This window comes from Squalius cephalus (assembly GCF_949319135.1).
Source record: "Squalius cephalus genome assembly, chromosome: 2".
In the NCBI taxonomy this organism is placed as follows: domain Eukaryota; kingdom Metazoa; phylum Chordata; class Actinopteri; order Cypriniformes; family Leuciscidae; genus Squalius; species Squalius cephalus.
This window is the reverse complement of record NC_137123.1, coordinates 17,257,567-17,280,007: the sequence shown is the minus strand read 5'-3', so window position 1 is coordinate 17,280,007 and position 22,441 is coordinate 17,257,567. Positions and strand designations below refer to the sequence as shown.

The window sequence follows — 22,441 nt, the reverse complement described above, 5'->3', positions numbered from 1 at the left end:
TTTAGAAGAATTACAGGAGATGCAGTCCCGCTCCATCACAGAGGAGGGCAACGAGTCTATTCTGCGCTGTCCGTAACGGAGCGGTTGCCAGATACTCTACCAAATCGCCTCTGGATTATTTCAAAGTTTGAAACATTGCCTTTGTTAAATACATGACGATAACTATTAAAATAAGACAAGAGTCCAATATTGCATGTATTTCATTAAAAAAAAAAAATTAAGGAAAAATTAATCGAGCAGTATATCTAAAAAAAATCTAACTTCTAAATCTGCTAAGACTGTGCTTTATTTTCTAATATCCTATTATTTTCTAATATTTATATATTATAATATTTTTAATTATTTCATATTATTGCACCTGTTGTTTTTATATAATATGTTATTTAATTAATAAAATGCAAAGATACAGTATTTGATTGATCAGCAATTTCTATCTTGATTTCAACCTTTGTGTTCTGTTGCATTAATATTCAACAATATAATCTGCATGCATTGACGCCATTATTTGAGAACTGAACTGAGCTGGACGATGACCACTGTTTTCTCCAGAGCGGCTGTATAGATAAATTAACAAAATGAATAACTTTTTTTTTTTTTTCACGACAGAAATTAGCCATCACTGAATTTACTTAAGATGGACTATGACACTAGTATTTTCTTCTAGATCTAAACAAACTTTGTATTCTCCAACAACAACTGCATGATTTCTCTGCAGTGTAGGTTTAGTACTAATATCTGGCAACCTCGATGGTCCGTCACCACAGGCGCAAATGCTGCTGGGTGAATCGACATGATGGTGGACTGCATCTATAAGCCACTTTTAAAGGACGACGGAGTTGGACAGAGAGATGTTTCGATCTGACAGCCCTCTATTCGTGTTGTGAGGTTGCCAAATGATGCCGCACTCAAGAATCATCCTATACTGAAAAAGAAGTGGGATAAAGACGTTCCCCAGCTTGAAAACGGTTTGTTTGGGATCATTTCTAAAAACATGGCAATGTCCCTAAACCAAGCCTGCCGGAGTCTTGCCCTGTCTACGTGGCTGCTGTCCTTTTGCTTCGTGCATTTGCTGTGTTTGGACTTCACAGTGGCAGAGAAAGAGGAATGGTACACTGCTTTCGTCAACATCACTTATCTGGACCCAGTGACATCTCAAATGAAGACAGACAAGAGTGAATGTGGCAGATATGGGGAGCACTCTCCTAAAAGAGATGCCAGGGGTTTTGTGTTCATGCCATCTCATCTGCAGGACAGACAGGCATGTGACAGTAACACTAAATTCCCCCTTCCCCATCCCAACATCCCATGGATAGCACTGATATCCAGAGGAAACTGTACCTACAAGGAGAAGATCAGACATGCTGCCACTCTCAATGCATCTGCTGTGGTCATTTTCAATGTGGGCTTCAGCAACTCTAATGACACCATTACTATGCCACATCACGGTAAGACAACACAACTCTCTTTTCTTCTGCATTTGCTCTCCAATGGAATTTTGCCCATTAACTTGTGCTAAAAGTACAAGTTGTGCACTGTATCCATAGACTGTAAAAAAAATAGACTGTATCCCAAGTTAATGAGGCCACTTTCATTGATAAAGTTCAACTTTATGTCCCACTTAAAGGGTTAGTTCACCCAAAAATAAAAATCCTCTCATTAATTAGGCCTACTCAGCCTCATGTCATTCCATACCTGTAAGACTTTAGTTCATCTTCAGAACGCAAATGAAGATCTTTTTGATGAAATCTGAGAGATTTCTGTCCCTCCATTGACAGTCTACGCAACTACCATTTGACGCTTCAAAAAGTTCATAAAGAGATCGTAAAACTAATCCATATGAATTGAAGGGTTTAGTAACTTTAGGCTTTTGTCCACATATAAATATTGATCAGCAAACATAAACAGAAGCTCAAACGTGCTGCGTAACACGAGAATGAACCTCATTGGTTCTCGCATGTCAAGCGAACATTCTTGAGCTTCAGTTTGCCATAACTGATGGGCCTTAAAGCTCTTGCCTGATCATAACCCTACTTTTTCCATTGATATTACTCTGACCTTTTCTCTTTTGTAATGTCTCTCAGCCATCTCTCTTTCTACAGTCTTTATTCAAATCTGGCTCACTCTCTTCTCCCCCCTCGTGAGTGGATATGCCCCCTACTGCTGATTTGTTCATTCTCTCCTCTCATTGGACACGCCCCCTACTGCCGATTGGCTCACTCTCTCCTTCCCCATCATGAGTGAACATGCCCCTTACTGCTGATTGGCTCACTCTCTCCTTCCCCATAATGAGTGGACATGCCCCTTACTGCTGATTGGCTCAATCTCTCCTTCCCCATCATGAGTGGACACGCCCCTTACTGCTGATTGGCTACAAGTGTGTTGTGCTGCTCAGTCCGATCCACTTTTGTCAGTGTCATGCAGAGCAACAGTGTTCAGACAGAATATTTTGCATATGACGGTTAATGCAGATATATGCCTTTTTTATGTTACAGGGATAGTTCACCCAAAAATGTCATCCTTAGAAACAATATTTGCAAAAGGGAAGTCCTTCCAAATTCGAAAAGAGCTGATACCAATAGTTACAGAAACCCTCTATTCTCTCTTCCCAGTCTATAAAATGTTTATTTTCCAAGTCGTGCAAAAAATTTGACTTCATAACTTCACAAAAATACTTCATCATTCTATTTTTGGAGTAATGAAAATGAGCAACATTGTGGAAATCATCTGAGAAACTCTTTTGCCCAGGAGCATTACAAGTACATCAGGGATTAACACATCTGGACTCTTCAGCTTAGGCTTGAGATGTTAATGTTACGCATACTTGAACAACAGCCTAAACACACACCATCTGACTGTTACAGTTCAGTCCAGCTGCCATGATTTTAAGGAAGAAATGACAAACAGATGCAAACAGGATGTAATGAGTCCAGAGAGATTGGAATGCTGAGATGTGTGAAGTCTTCAGTTTCATATGATAAATGTTAGGTGATGCTACTCGTGTCCTGCAGACTTTAACAGAATGGTACAGAAGACATACATTGAAAAACTGCCCCTCTTGAAACAAGCAAAACACACTGAAATATAGTTTAAATGCAAAAATATCCAACCACCAAAAACATTACAATGGATCTTAAAAACAGACAGAATTGCCCAAGTTAAAAAAAGCATTATATATATATATATATGTAAGGGATAATGTATAGTGAGCCGGTTGTTATAGTGAATAACAACCCCGACAGGCTGAACGGGATCCCGACGCGAAGCGGAGGGATCTTGAATCAGCCTGAAGGGGTTGTTATTCACTATAACAACCGGCTCACTATACATTATCCCGCTTATTACATGGCTACCTACAAAATAAATAAATAAATTGACACAAATTATTTATTTAAAAGGAGTTTATTGATTTAAAAACGATTGTATTGCTTCCGCTAAAGAAAATAGTCCGTTCCGCGTCCATAGCAACGCGCTGTTTTGCATGGCAACGGTCTGTTATAGTTCTTAGCGGTCTGTTATCAAGAAATAACAGACCGCATTCTAAATTGGAATTCAGCCAAGCCATGTAATAAGTAAGGGATAATGTATAGAGAGGCGGTTGTTATAGCGAATAACAAGCCCGACAGGCTGAACGAGACCCCGACGCGAAGCGGAGGGGTCTTGACAGCCTGAAGGGCTTGTTATTCGCTATAACGACCGCCTCTCTATACATTATCCCGCTTATTACATGGCTACCTACAAAATAAATAAATAATTTGACACGAATTATTGATTTAAAAAGGAGTTTATTGATTTAAAAACGATTGTATTGCTTCCGCCAAAGAAAATAGTCCGTTCCGCGTCCATAGCAACGCGCTGTTTTTCATGGCAACGGTCTGTTATACTCCGCAGCGGTCTGTTATAAAGAAATAACAGACCGCATTCTACATTGGAATTCAGCCAAGCCATGTAATAAATATATATATATATATTAGACAATTTAATGCATGTATTCAAATTCATGCTATTCATGCTATAATTTGTTTTGTTTTTCTTTCTTAATTTTAGAATTGTTTGCACTGATATGAATCCTGTATATTGGATGGATAGACAGACAGATAGATAGATGGATAGACAGACGGATAGATGATTGGATGGATAGAGGGTTAGAGGTTTGGATGGATGGATGGATGGATGGATAGACTGATGGATGGATGGATGGTAGATAGACTGACAGACAGATGGATGGATGGATGGATGGATGGATAGATAGACTGACAGACAGATAGATGAATGGATGGATGGATAGACTGACAGACAGATAGATGGATGGATGGATGGATGGATAGATAGACTGACAGACAGATAGATGAATGGATGGATGGATAGACTGACAGACAGATAGATGGATGGATGGATAGACTGACAGACAGATAGATGGATGGACTGACAGATAGATGGATGGATGGATGGATGGATGGATGGATGGACTGATAGACAGACAGACGGATGGATGGATGGATAGAGGGTTGGATGGATGGATGGATGGATAGACTGACAATTAGATAGACAGACAGATGGATGGATGGATAGATAGAGGGATGGATGGATGGATAGACTGACAGATAGACAGACGGATGGATGGATGGATGGATAGATGGAGGGTTGGATGGATAGACAGACAGACGGATGGATGGATGGATAGAGGGTTGGTTGGATGGAGGGATGGATGGATAGACTGACAGATAGACAGATGGATGGATGGATGGATAGACTGATAGACAGATGGATGGATGGATGGATGGAGGGTTGGATGGATGGATAGACTGACAGAAATATCTATGATTGATTGATAGATATTTAAATTCTGATAAATTATGTTTACAAGCTGCTTAATTTAAAGCTTCTATATATGAAGTGCCTGACAGATTCTGCGTACCACCTTTCCTTCTAAAAGTGTAGATGTGACATTTAATGATGAGGATTGTGTTTGACAGTGCAGTGTTGGTGTGTTGGTGTGTTTGTGCGATGTGAAGTATGTCGTCTCTGTGCCTCTAGCACTTCTTTTGCGTGAATCATTTGAGATTTGAACCCCACATCATTCCTTCAGGTACGGGCGATGTGGTGGCGATCATGATCCCCGAGCCCAAAGGTCGTGAGATCGTGGCCCTGTTGGAGAAGAACATAACGGTGGCCATGCACATCAGCATCGGCACGAGGAACCTGCAGAAGTACGTGAGCCGCACCTCTGTGGTGTTCGTCTCCATCTCCTTCATCGTCCTGATGATCATCTCTCTCGCGTGGCTGGTCTTCTACTACATCCAGAGGTTCCGCTACGCCAACGCTCGAGACCGCAACCAGGTGCTCTAGAGCCACGCCAACAACACTACGTTTACTGTACACCTCAAATCTTAAAATGAGACATTTCAGTATAGCATGATTCATGTCTTTTGCAGAGGCGATTGGGTGACGCTGCAAAAAAGGCCTTAAGCAAGTTACAAGTACGGACCATCAGGAAGGGGGACAAGGTTTGGTTTGTTTGACTTCTTGGTATTTGAGTACTGTGAAACGTTTCAAGCACTTCATTCAATGCAACAATGCGATAATTATAATGCAGAAACTCATTGTCCTTCCAAGTCAGTCTTTTCTTACAAAAAACAGCATTTATCAATATGATCAAAGAACTTCCTAAACACTACACAACCTTTTTGATTTTTTAAGGTTTTTGAAAGATATCGCTTCTGCTCACCAAGTCTGCATTTTTTTGATACAGTAAAAACTGTAATATTGTGAAATATTATTTCAATTTAAAATAGCTGTTATCTATGTGAATATATTGTAAAGTGTAATTTATTCCTGTGATCAAAGCTGAATTTTCAGCATCATTACTCCAGTCTTCAGTGTCACATGATCCTTCAGAAATCACTCTAATATGATGATTTGATGCTCAAGAAACATTTACGATTATTATAAAGGTTAAAAACGGTTCAATTAAAAATTTTGTAGAAACTGATTTTTTCGAGATTCTTTGATGAAATAGAAAGTCCAAAAGAACAGCATTTATTTGAAATTTAAATAGCTTGTAACATTATAAATGCCTATACTGTCACTTTTGATCAATTTAATGCATCCTTGCTGAATAAAAGTATTTAAAAAAATCATACTGACCTCAAATTTTTTAACACTGGTATAAAACGTATTATGATTCTAAATTCTTTCGTATTGTTCTGATTCTAAATTCTTATTGCAAGAATCACGTTTGAAGAGAAAGCGATAAAAGCTTATATAAAATAAAAAGCAACTCTCCTGTTACGCTTGCATTATGTGACATTTCATTATATCTTTTTATGGAGTATCTTTAATCTGTTGTCTGAATCCTGTCCTTTTAACACCCATCTGTGATTCATTCTCATTAGACGTGCTTTATGACTGTATGTTCCCGTCTGCTGCTTTTCTAATGGAGATTTCAGGGAAGTGTACACATATAGTCGCCCACGTGTGGTTACTCACTACATTTATCGGCCCCGTTTCTAGGAAACCGAGTCGGACTTTGACAACTGTGCAGTGTGTATCGAAGACTACAAACCTAATGACGTCGTCAGGATTCTGCCGTGTCGGTAAGATTTCAGGCAAACATCGAAGTAGCATGAAATTATGAATTCTGATTCTCAGAGAAATAAAATGGTTAAAACTATGCATTGTTAGTATAGGTAGCGTTAGTTGGCCATATTGAAGTTCAACCAAAAACTATTGAACTAAAGCCATCATCTTTTAATCTGTGCAACTTTAAGTGGTTTTTCCCAATAGTGCAGCATGTGATATGAATATTACCATGCCAAAGCATTGCTTACAATGTGTGGACAGAAATAGATCACTTTCAGAGCTGTCTGTGGTAATAATTAACGTGCCTTTTGCATAAGTTTGTTACCTTATGTTAGTTTTCACACAACAGTGTAAGCATGCAACTGTTTTGCTAAAATAGCCAGTGCAAAGACAAATTTAAAACCGTTTCAACGCATTAAATGCATTAAAGAGGACTTATTATGCCCTTTTACAAAGTCTTTATTTTATTTTTAAGGTCTACTAGAATGTTTCCATGCTTGAATGTTTCAAAAAACCCAGTTTTTCACATATTCTCCACTGTTGCAGCCCCTCTCTTCCCAGTCTGTCAGTAACACTCTGTTTAGTTCCTGTCTCTATGAAGCCCCTCCTTCTGAAAAGCACAATGTGCTCTGATTGGTTGGCTGGACCAGTGTGTTGTGATTAGTCGACTCTAACAAACCCCGCCCATTTATTTAGCATGCCTTGGGCGGGAATTATTTAAATGAGGAATATTGTGATGTGTTTGTTCCCGAAAGGAAACTCATGACCACAATGAAGGTGTTTCAGGGAGTTCAGAAACAGTGACAGTGATATAGAGAATAACTCCCGTCAGAGGGATTTTGTAACTTTGCTGACCTTTTTCATGCTCAAACAGCAACATCACACACTAAAGAAAGATGAACATGTATAAATAAAAAATAAAAAAGCATAATAGGTCCTCTTTCAAATGTGTTTTGAAAAGTGTTAAAAAGTAAGTAACTGTGCTGTTATTGTCAGTCATGTCTTCCATAAGAGCTGTGTGGACCCTTGGCTGCAGGACCACAGAACCTGTCCCATGTGCAAAATGAACATCCTTAAAGCCCTGGGCATCCCGGTAAGAGTAGAAGCTTGCCATGGCCTTTATATGACCTTTTGTTTTGCTCTAAATAAGCTGTAATTTTCCATTCAAACAGCCCAATACAGACTGTTCTGATGACATGCCTCCTGATTATGAGATGTCCATCAGCGGGCCGCCCACCAATCCTGTGACGGGGGCGAGTGAGGTCTCCGTGGGCGAGAGCTCGGTGGTCCTGGACCCAGCGCTCAGAACAACAGGCCTGTCACACATTTACCAAGAGATGGACTCCTTCCCGTTCCCGCCGGCCGGAGAGAGCCACCACATCGCCAGCAGTGAGTATGTGGATGAACCAACAACGGGCATGTGTCTTACATTACTCCAACTGTAATCTTGACATAAACATTTTCTGGAGAAAAAATGACTCATGAATATTATATTTGAGTAATTATGAATTAATTCTAGCCTCTGAATAAATACCATTACAAGTTGCATTGTGAAATATTATTACAATTTAAAATAAGTTTTCTATTGTAATATATATTAAAATGTAATTTATTCCTGTGATCAAAGCTGAATTTTCAGCATCATTACTCCAGTCTTCATGTCACAAATGCAGGTTGAAGCAGGGAAGGATGCAGGATCTACTTGCAGCAGCTTTTATTTAAACAAACTGAAAACTAGACAAATAAAGACTCAGGCTAGGGAACAGAACAACCAAACATAACACGACAACGACAGACAAGGAACAGACTAAAACACAGGGCTTAAATACACAGAGAACAGATCAGGGAAACGAGACACAGCTGGGACAAATGAACTCAGTGACTAATTAACAAGCAAAAACTACAAAACATGGTGCACACAAGACAAGGGGAACACAAGACAGGAATCATGACACTTCAGTGTCACATGATCCTTCAGAAATCATTCTAATATGAGGATTCGATGCTCAAGAAAACAGTTTTGCTGATGCATATTTTTTCAGGATTTTTTGAATGAATAAACAGTTCAAACGAACATCTATCTTTATAACATTAAAAATGTCTTTAATGTCAATTTTGATCAATTTAATGCAACCTTGCTGAATAAAAGTGTGAATTTCTTTCAAAAAGTTTACTGTCCCCAAACTTTTGAAAGGCAGTGCAGCCTAAATATTCATAATTCACAGTTCCCACGGTCAAAGAAAACCTTGAAATATTAGGACATTTTAAAATGGTGATTTCCAGGGCTGGGGAAATTTCTAAACGTTTTTTACTGAATGAATTTAGAATTGCTATTTTGTCAATGGAATCCGTATTAAATAATTTTTAAAAATCCTTAAAACTGGACAATTTAAAGAAGATCATTATTCAAAAGAAGTGGGAATATAGACCTTTGTTTATTTTATTTTTTTAGTTGAAATGAAACTCAAAAAAGGGTCTATCAAAATGGGAAAATGTTTCCACGTAATGCAAGGTTCTGTCAAAAAGGAATTTTAATTCCACATTGACCTACACATCTCTTCGATCTGGATTTGATTATTTTAGTCTGTTCCAGTGGTCTTCTGTGTGATCTACTTTCAGCTCTCTTATATTTAGGTCATTTTTTTTGGTACCGTTTGGCAAATAAAAGCACAGCCTGTCCTGGTTCTCCATCGCAGCTCTAGTCAGATTAATAGACTAGATTAGTTTCTGCTCACAAGCACTGCAAATACGTCCATCAAGCTTCAAAAAGGACAAAAAACACCATGAAAGTAATCTATATAACTCATTTCGTATTCACATTTTTATTCAGATTCAAAAATGACGCCTCACACTAGATTTGGCGGCAAAACGCATTGGTAATGTTCTTTGTTGTTTCAGGTGAGCACCAGCCCTCCATGAGCAATGATTCAGACACCTCACTCATCATGCCAGTGGAGCTCGTCCCGTCCGAGGTAGAGCTTCAGTCCGATCCAGAGCAGGACGATGTGAAGTCCTGAAGATTACTGAAGCCTCTTGGTGCCATAAAGGGAGCAGGAATGCAGCGGGACAGTAAAAGAGCACGAGAAATAGCAGCACAGGTGTGCAACCTCCTTTTTTTGACCTCATTGACGGCACTATAAAAACAGCTTGCTTGTCCTCTTCCTCTTGGCTTTTATCAACCTCACGGCGTCTACTGTCCGGAGCTTGACTAGAAAAGCCACATGGTCCTAAGAGGGATGTTTTCGCTTTTACTTTTGGGAAATTTTGACTGTTTCAACTTCCCTATGGGATCACTGCCAATACAAACATGCATCGAGGAATGTGGTCTACATTTGCTTTGAGTGTCTAAAGCGATTAGCATGTGCTCTAACCGGTGTCGTCTCACAGACACTATTTGTGAAGTATCACCAGTGCTTATCGTACTTGCATTGTGACGTGTCAAATCACACCACAACGACATGATCTTCCCTATGAAGTAGAACCCAGTTTATGACTTGATATGGTTTATGATAGAGGCAGGGCTTGTATATCATAATGCCACAAAAGCATAGTTAAAGCACATTCTTTCCACTCATTTTGTCTTGACAAAGTATTGTCATCTATTCCAATAGAGTCTCAGGCCACATGCACACTGCTGAATTAAGTGTCACTCCGGTTTGGAGTGCTTAAAGGGATAGTTCACCCAAAAATGAAAAATTACCCCATGATTTACTCGCCCTCAAGCCATCCTAGGTGTATATGACTACCTTCTTTCAGTCGAACACAATCAGAGATATATTTAAAAAAATATCCTGGCTCTTTAAAGCTTTCTAATGGGAGCGAATGGGGGGCGAGATTTTGAAGCCCCAAAAAGTGCATCCATCCATCATAAAAGTAATCCATACGTCTCCAGGGGTTATTAAAGGCCTTCTGAAGCAAGCCATGCGTTTGTGTGAGAAAAATATCCATATTTAAAGTGTTATAATAACTAGCTTCCTGAAGACGGCCAAACCTAATAAAAATGCCCCTAAAAACCAAGATATGGTGCATAAAAAGTCTCCGTATAAGTTCTTGTTTTTAATATTCATAAGAAATATCACACAAGCAAAAGTTTTCCCGAATATCAGCACGATTGCAAATGTCATATTGATTTTATACGATTCAATGTTCAAGAAGTTAACATGCTATTAGGTGACTTACATTTTAGACACAACATTGTCTGTTTTTCTTCTATTTTGCCAACGAAAATAGTTCTAGAGCCATTGCGCGTCACAGAGCAACAGTTTCAGTTTGGTTACTGAATGAATCCTCGCTTTTGAACGAATCGTTGTAATGAATGACTCGACGACTCGCTCGCTGTGTCCGAAATCGAATACTTCCCTACTAAACAGCATGTGAAAAACAACACGCCAAAAGAGTAGTATGTCCGAATACGTAGTATCCCGGATGACCTACTATTTCCGGTGAGATTCTGAAGTGAGCATTCGACGGACACTTTACTATCCCATGAGGCCACGGGAGAGGGTTTATGAATGGAGGTGAAGCGAGGCCTGTTTCATGGGGAAAGGGGTGAAACATAGCAAAGCAATTCACTCGCAATTACATGCAGTTGTCAAAAAACTCCCTAACCAGTGCAGTGTGCTATATTTAATTTTTCTCTGCCGTTAACGTCTTCAAGAGGCTTTTTATTTTAAAAAATTTAGCCCCTGTTAAAAGTGTGTAAGTTCTGCTACACCAGACTGAATTGCGATCTGACGGCCGAATTGGGCCGAACAGTTCAACCAGCGGCGTGAGCTACGCGTTTGTCCAAAAAACTTGTTCTTTGTCATTATTTTTGTTATTTTGTTTGGTTGCTGCAGAAATTGCACATGTAAGGCAGCAGGAAAAGCTCTTTGCTCAGATTTCAGCTGCTCACGACACTTTCGCAGAAGGATAGTAAACGACCTGTTTTAAATGACCATTTCTTTTTATCATTCACAGTAGGAACGTGAAAGACTATTGAATGGTTATTTTGATATCAAAGGGTTTATTTTTCTAAAAGAAAAAGGAAAAAAGAAAAAAAAAAAGGACACGTACAGTACATGAAGATAAACATTCACTGTAAAAAATGTCTAACCTCCCCAACTCAAAATTTTCTAGTGACTGGTCACATCTAAATTTTTCAATTGGCCCAAGTGAAATTCTGTAAATTTAATTTTATAATTTACAGAAATTCGCTTGGGCCAATTGAAAATTTTAGATGTGACCAGTCACTAGAAAATTTTGAGTTGGGGAGGTAAGAAATGTTTTACAGTGTTGTCGAAACACCCCGTCTAAATATTTATGTTTTATTATTATAATTATTATTGTTTCACTAAATAGTTTTCCCTTTATATACAGTATTTCAATATTGTGATCATGTAGCCTGTTAATGTTGAATACAGACTGGCTGTTTACAGTGTGTCTGTGTATCAGCCAACTTTAAAATATTTCTTTCTGTTCTTTTATTTATATTATTTGTATTTGAATTATTAACGCAATTGCATTAATGATGTGTAAATTAATTATTATTAACTTCATTAGGTATATGTAGCCGTTTTGTTCTGGTGTTTAAATATTTTTCTCAATGAGAGAGACTTTGTCTCAAATGTCCTCCCCCAGTTAAACGCCCTCGTACCCAGAATGCACTACTGCAGTCAGATGGGCTGATGAATGTTCAGCACACTAAACCAAAGCTTCAGCATATATGTTTCTTATGTTAGGATAGGTGGATATGGCGTGTATTCACATCTGTCCTGCACTATTGTTATGAATGATCATCATGATGGATGTAAATGTGCGCAGACGGACTGAACTGGGATCAGTCGTAGAGCTGTGGAGAAAAGCACTGGGGTCTGTGATCCTGATATTCATATATATTTAGTAATATTTAACGTATAGGCTTGTGCAGTGTTACGTGCATCTGTCGGCCAAAAAGCACATGAGATTTCCCTGAGATCTGCAGATTTATTTTATTGTAACTTTAGTCTGGCATGAATAAAACTGTTGTTTAGAGGAATTTTATAAGATTCGATGATTACCCACCCATGATAGTGTGTTTTCTTTCAATGATATCTGTGGTTGATATCTGTCTCGGAGTCCATTAAAGCAGTCATATCATGTATTTTGTTGTTATTTATTTTTCCTCCTTAGGGAATTCATTTACAATATTTGTGTCCTGTGCCTTTAAGACTATGTAAATGGCCTCTTCACACACGAAAGCCTGCATTTGGACACATTACTGAAACAGCTGGTGCTGAAATCTTGTTCAAAATGTTTTCATCAGGATGATCAAGGAAAATGATATTCCTTATATGAACCCTTTATAGGAACTAATCTACATGTCTGTGTTGTTGTAGACAGAGTTGACTGCTGTTTATTAATAAATAAATCAGACCTGAAAGCTTTGGTGTAAAGACTGATTTATCAAGCTCATATGTATATAATTCTTCTTGTAAAATGATTCAGTGCTATCCAGGTACAGTTAGCATTTGGTTGATAACCTTCCCTAATTGATCAACACAATTGCACCGGATTTCTTTCTTGGTTTGCCATGAATGTTTTTGCAGTAAAATTACGTGCTTTTTATCCCCCCAGTGCAACAAAATTATGATTGTGATATTACACTATTATTACGTTATAATACATCATTGCATGTCCTTGATTTTGAGGGTCAGTACATTTCAATGGAAGTTTTTGAGCCACTACTGTTGAAATATTTGATCTATTCTATAGAAAACAATTGTAGAATAAGTTTGAATACTGTAAAAGCCAGAAGTGTTTTTAAGGGACTACAAAGGTCAAGATGAGAAGTTGTAATTACAATACATCCAAGAGAAAATCTACAGAGATTATTGTATGCTGTATTAAGGGGTAGAAGGCTAGTTTTAGATGCATTTTGATAAACAACATCAGCATAGTCAAAAAGTGGCAATTTCAGTTGTGTGGCAAGTTGTTGTTTTTTCGGACACTAAGTGTAAAACAGTTTCTGGATCGAAATAAAACACAAGTTACAAAATTAATTTTGTGAAGAAGGTGGTCAATGTGAGGTTCGAATGTAATTTCAGAATCAAGCCATAAACCCAACTATATCAACCTCATGCAGAGAAGTACCGTCATTGCACGTTATAATTAGATGATTAGATTTTGTTTTAAGAGTTTGTCTTGTACCAAAGACCATAGTGTAAGATTTAGTTTTATTGAGCAATAGTTTATTAGATAACAGCCATTTCTGTAAGGTATTAAAATCCAATTGAAGAGCAGTTGGATTTAGAACAGATTAAAGGCAGATCATTAATAAAAATAGAGAAAAGAAGTGGACCCAGCATCAAACCTTGGGGTACACCTCTTTGTTGAACAATTAAATCAGATCTACTCCCTTTAAGAACATATTTTTTTTATATTATGTAGATACGAACTAAACCATAATAATGCATTTGGAGATAAACCAATTGCATACAGCTTATCTAAAAGTAGATAGTGATCCACCAAATCAAAAGCTTTTTTGAGATCAATAAAAATAGCCCCTGTAAGATTACCAGTATCAGATGCTGAAAACACATCATTAGTAAGTTTTAAAAGAGCAGTAGTTGTCGAATGATTAGGTCTAAAACCGGATTGAAATGGTGAAAGGATCTTATTGGTCTCGAGATACTTTGATAACTGATTAAATATTATTTTCTCAAATACTTTCGCAATAGAGCAGATTATTGAATTAGGATCAAGGCTGTCACCGCCTTTGTAGAGTGGAGTAATGCGTGAATATTTCCAGATAGCTGGTAACTCAGAAGTAAACAAGGACATATTAAACAGGTCAGCTAGTGGAAACATAAGAATATGAGAAGCTAATTTAACCCTCTGATGGTCCTCGGTCATTTCTGACCGAATAATTTTCTGTTTTGAAATTTTAAAAATCACAGCTTCATCGGAAGGTTATGAAACTTGGTGACTTTTCTGGCATTAGGTATGTGAATACAAAAAAAAATTGAGGTCATGATCCGAGCATGCTAAGTGGTCGTAAACAAAAAGAGTCACACTCGTGGTCTTCGGTCAAAAATGACCGACCCATAGGAAATGAATGGGAAATTTACAAAAACACAAAAATTCTCTGAATTTTTGTCTGTACAATCTACAAATCGGACAGGATTCTAAAAAAAAGTACACCGCAGTAAAGGGGTGACACTCTACAACATCAAGAGTGCAAAAAATTCACACCCACCCACACACACACACATACAAACACACGTTTATACACATACACACCAATAAATTCAGATTACAAAAATCTGTTTTGAATTTTTAAAAATCACAGCTTCATCAGAATGTTACGAAACTTGGTGACTTTTCTGGCATTAGGTATGTGAACACACAAAAAAATTGAGTTCATGATCCGAGCATGCTAAGTGGTCGTAAAAAAATTAGTTATGATTTTGGTCTTCGGTCAAAATTACCCCCATAGGAAATGAATGGGAAATTGACAAAAACACAAAAATTCTCTACAAATCAGCCACGATGCAGAAAAAAAATGCTCAGCAATGAAGGGGTGAAGCTCTAAAACATCAAGAGTGAAAAACATAACATAATTAATAATTATAATTAATATATGTATATATAATTAATATAATAATTATTAAAATTATTAAAATAATAATTAATAAAATGTTATAAACCTTGGCAAAAAGTATTATTTGAGAATTTCTAAAAAAATACATTCAATCCACATCTTAAAAGTAAGTAATTTGGTCCAAAAACAACTAGAATTCACAAACATCTCCATTTAGAGCTATACAGGCATCTAGTGGTAAACCCATGCAATATCATGTTTTATTTAATTTTATGATTAATAAATTGATGAATTTTTTTTTATTTTATTTTTTTTCTGAAAGCCTAGTCTCTATTTTACCCGAAAATACTGCATAGAAATTTTTTTTTTTAAATCAAAAAAAAAAAAAAAAAAATCATTATTTTCAGTGGCAAAAAATGGACTATAAATATTGCATAAATATTAATAAGTTCAATAAAATTGTCTCAAAATTCTAAATTAAAAAGAATAAATATTATAGAACAAAAATAAATTGCATTGGTTTTTACTGGGATGGAGGAAGTTTCATTTTTAGGTGTCCGGTCATTTATGACCGGGAAGGCCCCCAGTGTGACTGCTAAACGAAGACCATCAGATATCTGGATTCAATCGCATCAAGTCCTGTCCCGCTGCTCGAGCTTAGTTGTTTGATAGCATTTAAGACATTAGTAGGTGTTATTTTCATAAAGGAAAATGAACTTTCAGTATAAGAAACATTCATTATTGGGTCAGAGCAGACAAAAGAAAAATGCTGACAGAACACTTGGGCAACAGATAAAGAGTCAGAGATTATTATATTGCCATCTCTTAATTGATTAATGGTAAGTGTTTATTATGGCTTTTAAACTGTTACAGAATTGTTTAGGATTCTTTAAATTATTAGAGAGACATTCTTTATAATAATTAGATTTTGCGCTACGGGTCATTGTCTTAGAAATATTCCTTAATTGCCTGTATGATAATTGTATAATATTTTTTTTATATTATAAAGCATGAAGTTATGAAGCATCCAAGAACGGTTAGAAGAAGGGTCCAACAAGCAATTATTCCCTGACATTTAATTTGCTTTACGATAACACATGATAAGCCTGGTATAACAGCCTGCTTCATTATTTAAAGGTGAAGTGTGTAAATCTAGTTAATCTTGCCGTTTTGTCTGGCGTCGACAGTGACACAGAAATGACACGTCTCACATTTAATGACTAAACGGTTGCATAACTGCCATTTGTCTTCCTCTAATGCTGTTCATCCGCGCAGAAAACAGCGTTGTTTCCAAGCAACAGTTAACATAAAGATGACAGTCTGGACTGTATGGGTCTTCATTTGTGTCAGCCGGCTGACATCTGCTGTGGGAACGAGTACACACAATGACAAAGCTGTGTCAACAGAGCAACCGCCGCTTGAAGATGTTTCCATCATATCGACGGATGAAAGGTGAGAATAATAAATATTAAATATTTAATATTAATAATAAATTCATACCCGGGTATGAATCCAAACTTAAATACAGTAGTTGTAAATCATGAATGCTTTGTAATACAGACCCAAGGTTGGTCTCTGTTTAAAGAAGACACTCAACATTATTGCTGAAGTGAAAGCACTTTAAAAAAAAAAATACAAAAAAATACTAAGTATAAAGTTACAGTACTTTAAAGTTCTGTAAAGCAAAGGTTCTGTACTAAACATTATGTTTTATACAAAATATATATTTTACAAAATAATTTGGACTCTAAACTTGCTAGAAGATCAAAGCCATATGTCTAACCAATTTGTGTTCCAAACTTGAAGCTTGAAATGAGATTCCTGTGAGATTTGGGCCAAAGAGATTTGGGAGATTTCTACCAAAAAATAGCCACCGGGTGACACCCAGAATCCACAATCTTAGTTCTCCTGTCACAAATGAATACATATCTGTCACAATATCTCTTCTATCACAAAACAGTGGCCAAATATCAAACCTTGAGTCTCGGACCTTTCCAACGATAGGCTATGTCTAGGAAAAGATTTATTTTTTAAATGAAGATTTTGTCAAATTTTAAACATGACACTAGGGGGAGGAGGCAATAGCAAGCTAGCTTTGAAAGCATGATATCCCATCCTCTCATCAGAGCATCTCCAAAGCCACGACATCAAAACACATCATGAACGCGCACAACAGTCTGAGACGGCATTAAAATAGGCTACCTCATGTCTCAAAGCACATAACATTACAATAATAATGAACGTAAACAACTTACAGAGCTCTAGTTGTACCACCTGACTGCTGCAGATTCATTTAGGTGTTGATAGCGTTGACATAGAAACGCATAATCCGAGTCTGAGAACGTCACGTGTTGCCATCTCTAAATTACGGTTATGACATGGCATGAACACAGCAAAAGCTTGCTGTTTTGGTTCAGGAGGAACTGTAATGGTCAGAACCGAATTTCTTTGGACCTGAGACTTCCACAGAAGATATATTTTTAATATTTAGACCACTTCTGCTGTCAAGATGTGTAGAGTTTCAACCAGAATAAATATCTGTCCTGCAGTACTTGTCCAAACATTAACCTGGAATTGCATGCTTTGCTCCAGGGTATTAAAAGTGCAAAAAGTCATTCTGAACACCATTGTGCAAAAAGTTTATGGATGCACATTTTCTTCAGGAAATCTAGTTAGTGCTCTATCTTGCTGTGATCTTTGAGACATCAAATGTAATGTAGTCCAGGATGTGCCTCACCCTATTCTGTGGAATAGGATGAGTGTTTTTAGACATGGGGTGGATACCAGAACGTTTCCTAATCTCAAACATCAGTATCAAACTTAAACTCATGCCTGATATCTTGATGTCCTTAGGCTGATCCTTTTAAAATAGTCTTTTCCGCTCTTCAAACACAACCTCTGCTTTATAGGTTTATCCTTTTGTTATGTCATGAGGATCTCTGCTTTGCACAGGCCGTTGTAACCCAAAAGCGTGGCCTCGATTTCCAACCTGTTCCTTATTTTAGACCTACAGCCACCCTGCTTACGCTCTCACTTCAAGTGGATGGTTATGCGCTGGTTTTGGATGTTCCCTGCACTGTGCAAACCAGATTTCTCTTGTTTAATTAAAAGTTAGCTAGAAAACCAGATGTCCTGCCAATTTCTGATCTTGAACTTTTCAGTGTTTTGGGTTGGGATGTCAATAACTCGTCTCAACGTGCCCCTGCTGATTCTCTGTTATCAGGTTAATCAGCATTGCATTATTCAATGCAGGTCGCTGAGCTGTTTGGCTGCAATCCACTTCATTATTAACAGGAATGCTTATGGTGTCATTTTGATGATGTTCTGTCTCTTCCTCTGTAACTCCCATCAGGCATGCTGATATTACCGATTCAAAGCGATTCTGTTACCCTGACAAGGTCACCTGTCCAACAGCAACATAATATCTGCTGGCTGGTGCAGTCGCCAAATATGTGGCTGTTGTCCTTTCATGACCCATTGTACTGCAATGAAAATAAGTGAAATATTTCCTCTTTCATGTCTTTTAATAACATATGTCACCTAAAATCTAATGAATCTATACATAAAGTGTGTTAGAGAAGCTACTTTAAAACTGTAGCTTGCAAAGCTACATGATAATCATTCAAAAAGCTAGTTAGGCTAGCATGCAAGCTACAAAACTACACTGAAAACTTAAGGGGCAATATCCTTTATAAAATGTAAAACTATAACAATAATATTGAATAGATATAATAAAAAGTATAACTATCCAATAATTTATAATTGAAACGGCTGTATTTTGCTGGCACAAAAACAAGGCGGGGTTTTGAATGAATGAACAATCACAATTAGGGTGACGGTCTCAGAACAGGTAGCCTAAATACTCTCTGGAATACTCAAGGTTAATGTAGGCTATAGTAAATTGTATAGTATAAATTTATATAACCAAGTGAGAAAAATTATATAAGGACTTGAAACTGTGAACTATTTTTGTATTATTTTACCTTATATTGATCGGACCTTCCAACGTTGCAGAGAGAGCGAACCATTTAGAACGAATCGATTCCCTAGAATGAATCGGACTCTCCAACGCTGCATATAAGAGGGAGAGCCGTTAGGAAGAACCGATTCCTTAAAATGAGGAGGTTATGTTCTTTGCAGATGCCTCTGTTTTGGCTGCTGTTCAGAATATTACTTTGATTATTGCCTAAAGACACACTGCCCTCTTGTGGAGGCCACTTTTGTCTCTCACATAAGCACTGAACTTTCAAATATCTTCAGTTGTATGTCTTAGTTTTCTATCATTAGCCTACTTAGCTGCACCAGACAACTGACTTATCCTACTTTGTTATTCATACAGTATTTTATCATCGTTAACCTCTGTATATTATGTATTTACATCTTCGCATGTTTTTGTTTTATGCATTGTAGGCCATATAGCAACGGTCTACCTAACCAGACAATGACGCTAGCCATTGATTTCCATTCCTACATTGGAGTCAAAGGCTGTCATTAACTGTCTGGTTACCAACATTATTCAAAATATCTTTTTTGTTCAGCAGGGGAAAAAAACAATCCATACAGGTTTGGAACAACCTGAGGGTGAGTAAATGATGACAGGATTTTTATTTTTGGGGAACTAGGCTATCCCTTTAAACTATGTGTGTGTGTGTGTGTGTGTGTGTGTGTGTGTGTGTGTGAAACAAACTAAACCAAAATACAATGTGAAGCACGGCTAAATTGACAAAGCTTGGGTCTATCTATCTATCTATCTATCTATCTATCTATCTATCTATCTATCTATCTATCTATCTATCTATCTGTCTGTCTGTCTGTCTGTCTGTCTGTCTGTCTGTCTATCTGTCTGTCTGTCTGTCTGTCTGTCTGTCTGTCTGTCTGTCTGTCTGTCTGTCTGTCTGTCTGTCTATCTATCTATCTATCTATCTATCTATCTATCTATCTATCTATCTATCTATCTATCTATCTATCTATCTTGTTGCCTTGCCTTGAAGTACTAAAATGACTAAAACTCAGGCTGAAATATATTTTACATCACTCCATTCTCCAGTTAAGGGATCCCTTGCCTGTAAAAGGTTTACGATTAACACATTAGTGATTTTCCCGGTGTTTTACAGTAGGACATTTCCCCTGTCGATCTCCTGTCTGTAACATCAGTACTTTTGTCATTACAGTGTGACTGACTGTAATGTGAAGTGTCTGCTGTCATGAGGCGTGTGACATCACTTCTGCATCTAATGGGTTCTCCACAACTGAAACATAAACAACAGAGTTGTTGTGTTGTTTAATAGGTGCAGTATTAGGCCATAACAGATACGCTTTCATTGTATCAGATAACTGTTCTACATTCAGATTGAGGTTCATATATGAGTCATATATTCTTATAGATGAGTCATACAAGCAAAATTAGAACAAATACAGATTCACAGTTTCATTCTTAGTAATGTTTCTGTGTGTGGTGAAAAGAGATTAGGGGAAAGTCATTAGTAATAAAGAAATCCCTCAAAACAACCCCTAACGTGTACATGTTCAATCAAAGCTTTTCACACCATGCTTTACCTTGAAAATATGCATGCAAAATATTTAATGGAACAATCAAAGCTTTTCACATGCATGCTTTACCTTGAAAATATACATACTGTACAAAATATATAATGGAACAGATTGACCACAGTATACAGAATTAATATTCCTGCTGGGAAATAAACTAATTTAATTTAGGTTTGTAACGTTCAAATCAAGCCTTTCTTAAAGGAGAACTCCGGTCAATTTTAACATTGAGCTCATTTTTTTGTACATTTGGAGTGCTGTCAATACAGAGAACAACGACAAAAATCGGTGTTGCCTACACCGAGTTATTCTATTTTTAAAATTTGCACCCTGTTGACTTCAATGGGGCAAGTACTAAACCTGCTTTTAGCCTCTTAACATCCTTGATGTGTCATTACAAGTGCACAGAAAATGTGAGTGATTCCTTCTGAGTGAACACGAATGAGTCTGACTGCAGTAGATGTGAAAGATATGAATAAAAATGATGTTATTTAAGCCAGCGCAAATACCTTTGTTTACATCCTGTTTTTCGGTTGAAGTCCAAAGTAGTCGATTGCCGAGTTCACGCGCGTGATCATAGGTATTAAACCTATGCGTGTGAACTCTGCAATCGACTACTTTGGACTTCAACCGAAAACAGGATGTAAACACAGGTATTTGCGCTGGCTTAAATAACATCATTTTTATACATTTCTTTCACATCTACTGCAGTCAGACTCACTCGTGTTCACTCTGAAGGAATCACTCACATTGGCTGTGCACTTGTAATGACACATCAAGGATGTTAAGAGGCTAAAAGCAGGTTTAGTACTTGCCCCATTGAAGTCAACAGGGTGCAAATTTTAAAAATAGAATAACTCGGTGTAGGCAACACCGATTTTTGTCGTTGTTCTCTGTATTGACAGCACTCCAAATGTACAAAAAAATGAGCTCAATGTTAAAATTGACCGGAGTTCTCCTTTAATACTGTCATGATGACTTGAGTTTATTTGACACATTCTGATGTAATGCTCACAACCTTCCATTCAGGAGTATTTTATGTTTCTGAAAAAGAAGTTAGTTCTGTAACATTGAAAAGTCCCACGTTATGTTTATGAAGTAAGAAAATGGATGACTAGGAAATGAAACACAAATTAGTCATTCAGAGCTGACAGAATCTCAAACTGACTACCACAGACTTTACTTTTGAAGGGAATTTTGTAAGAATTATTTTAATTATTTATTGGAATTATCCCTCCCCTCAAAAAAAGTCCAAGTTGACGTGAGAACACTTCACGCCATTTCACTTTTACATCCTGCTTGAAATCAAAATGGATTCACAATTCTTGTTTTTTTATGGAATGTTGCTGTAATTTATTATAAATGATTTATCCGTGCACATTGTAAACTAGTGCCGAGCTGTCTGGACCAAGAGAGGGACACTCTCTGAGAAAACAAAACACTCCTTCTGGAAATTAACATCTGAACACTCTCTTGCAAAAATTAGCATCCCCACCCGAGACGCAATCACACCTCAGTATTTTCTCATCTGCATTTCTTTCCTCTCTTCTCTCCACATTTTGAGATCACCTGAAATTCACCCAAAATGGTTCATGTGAACAATTACCATACGACACTAAACATGTTTGGTATCATTGAAAATGTCTCGGTACAATGGTCTCGTCGCCACAGAAGTAAACCAGAAGGTAATAAAGGTTTTAGGAGTTTAGAGATACTTTGCTACTGGGTAGTTTACACCTTACTGAGGACAGAAGG

The 22,441-nt window shown here is 37.3% G+C and overlaps 1 protein-coding gene across 1 annotated transcript; it reads left to right on the top strand.

Moving 5' to 3' along the window:
- The first annotated feature begins 757 nt into the window (after window positions 1-757).
- On the top strand, window positions 758-11,682 carry rnf150a (ring finger protein 150a). Its single transcript, XM_079851476.1, has 7 exons — window positions 758-1,445; window positions 5,087-5,337; window positions 5,433-5,504; window positions 6,511-6,593; window positions 7,576-7,672; window positions 7,752-7,968; window positions 9,478-11,682. Exons 1-7 carry the CDS (start codon window positions 992-994, stop codon window positions 9,594-9,596), a joined length of 1,293 nt encoding a protein of 430 aa, XP_079707602.1. The 5' UTR covers window positions 758-991; the 3' UTR covers window positions 9,597-11,682.
- Window positions 11,683-22,441: the final 10,759 nt, after the last annotated feature.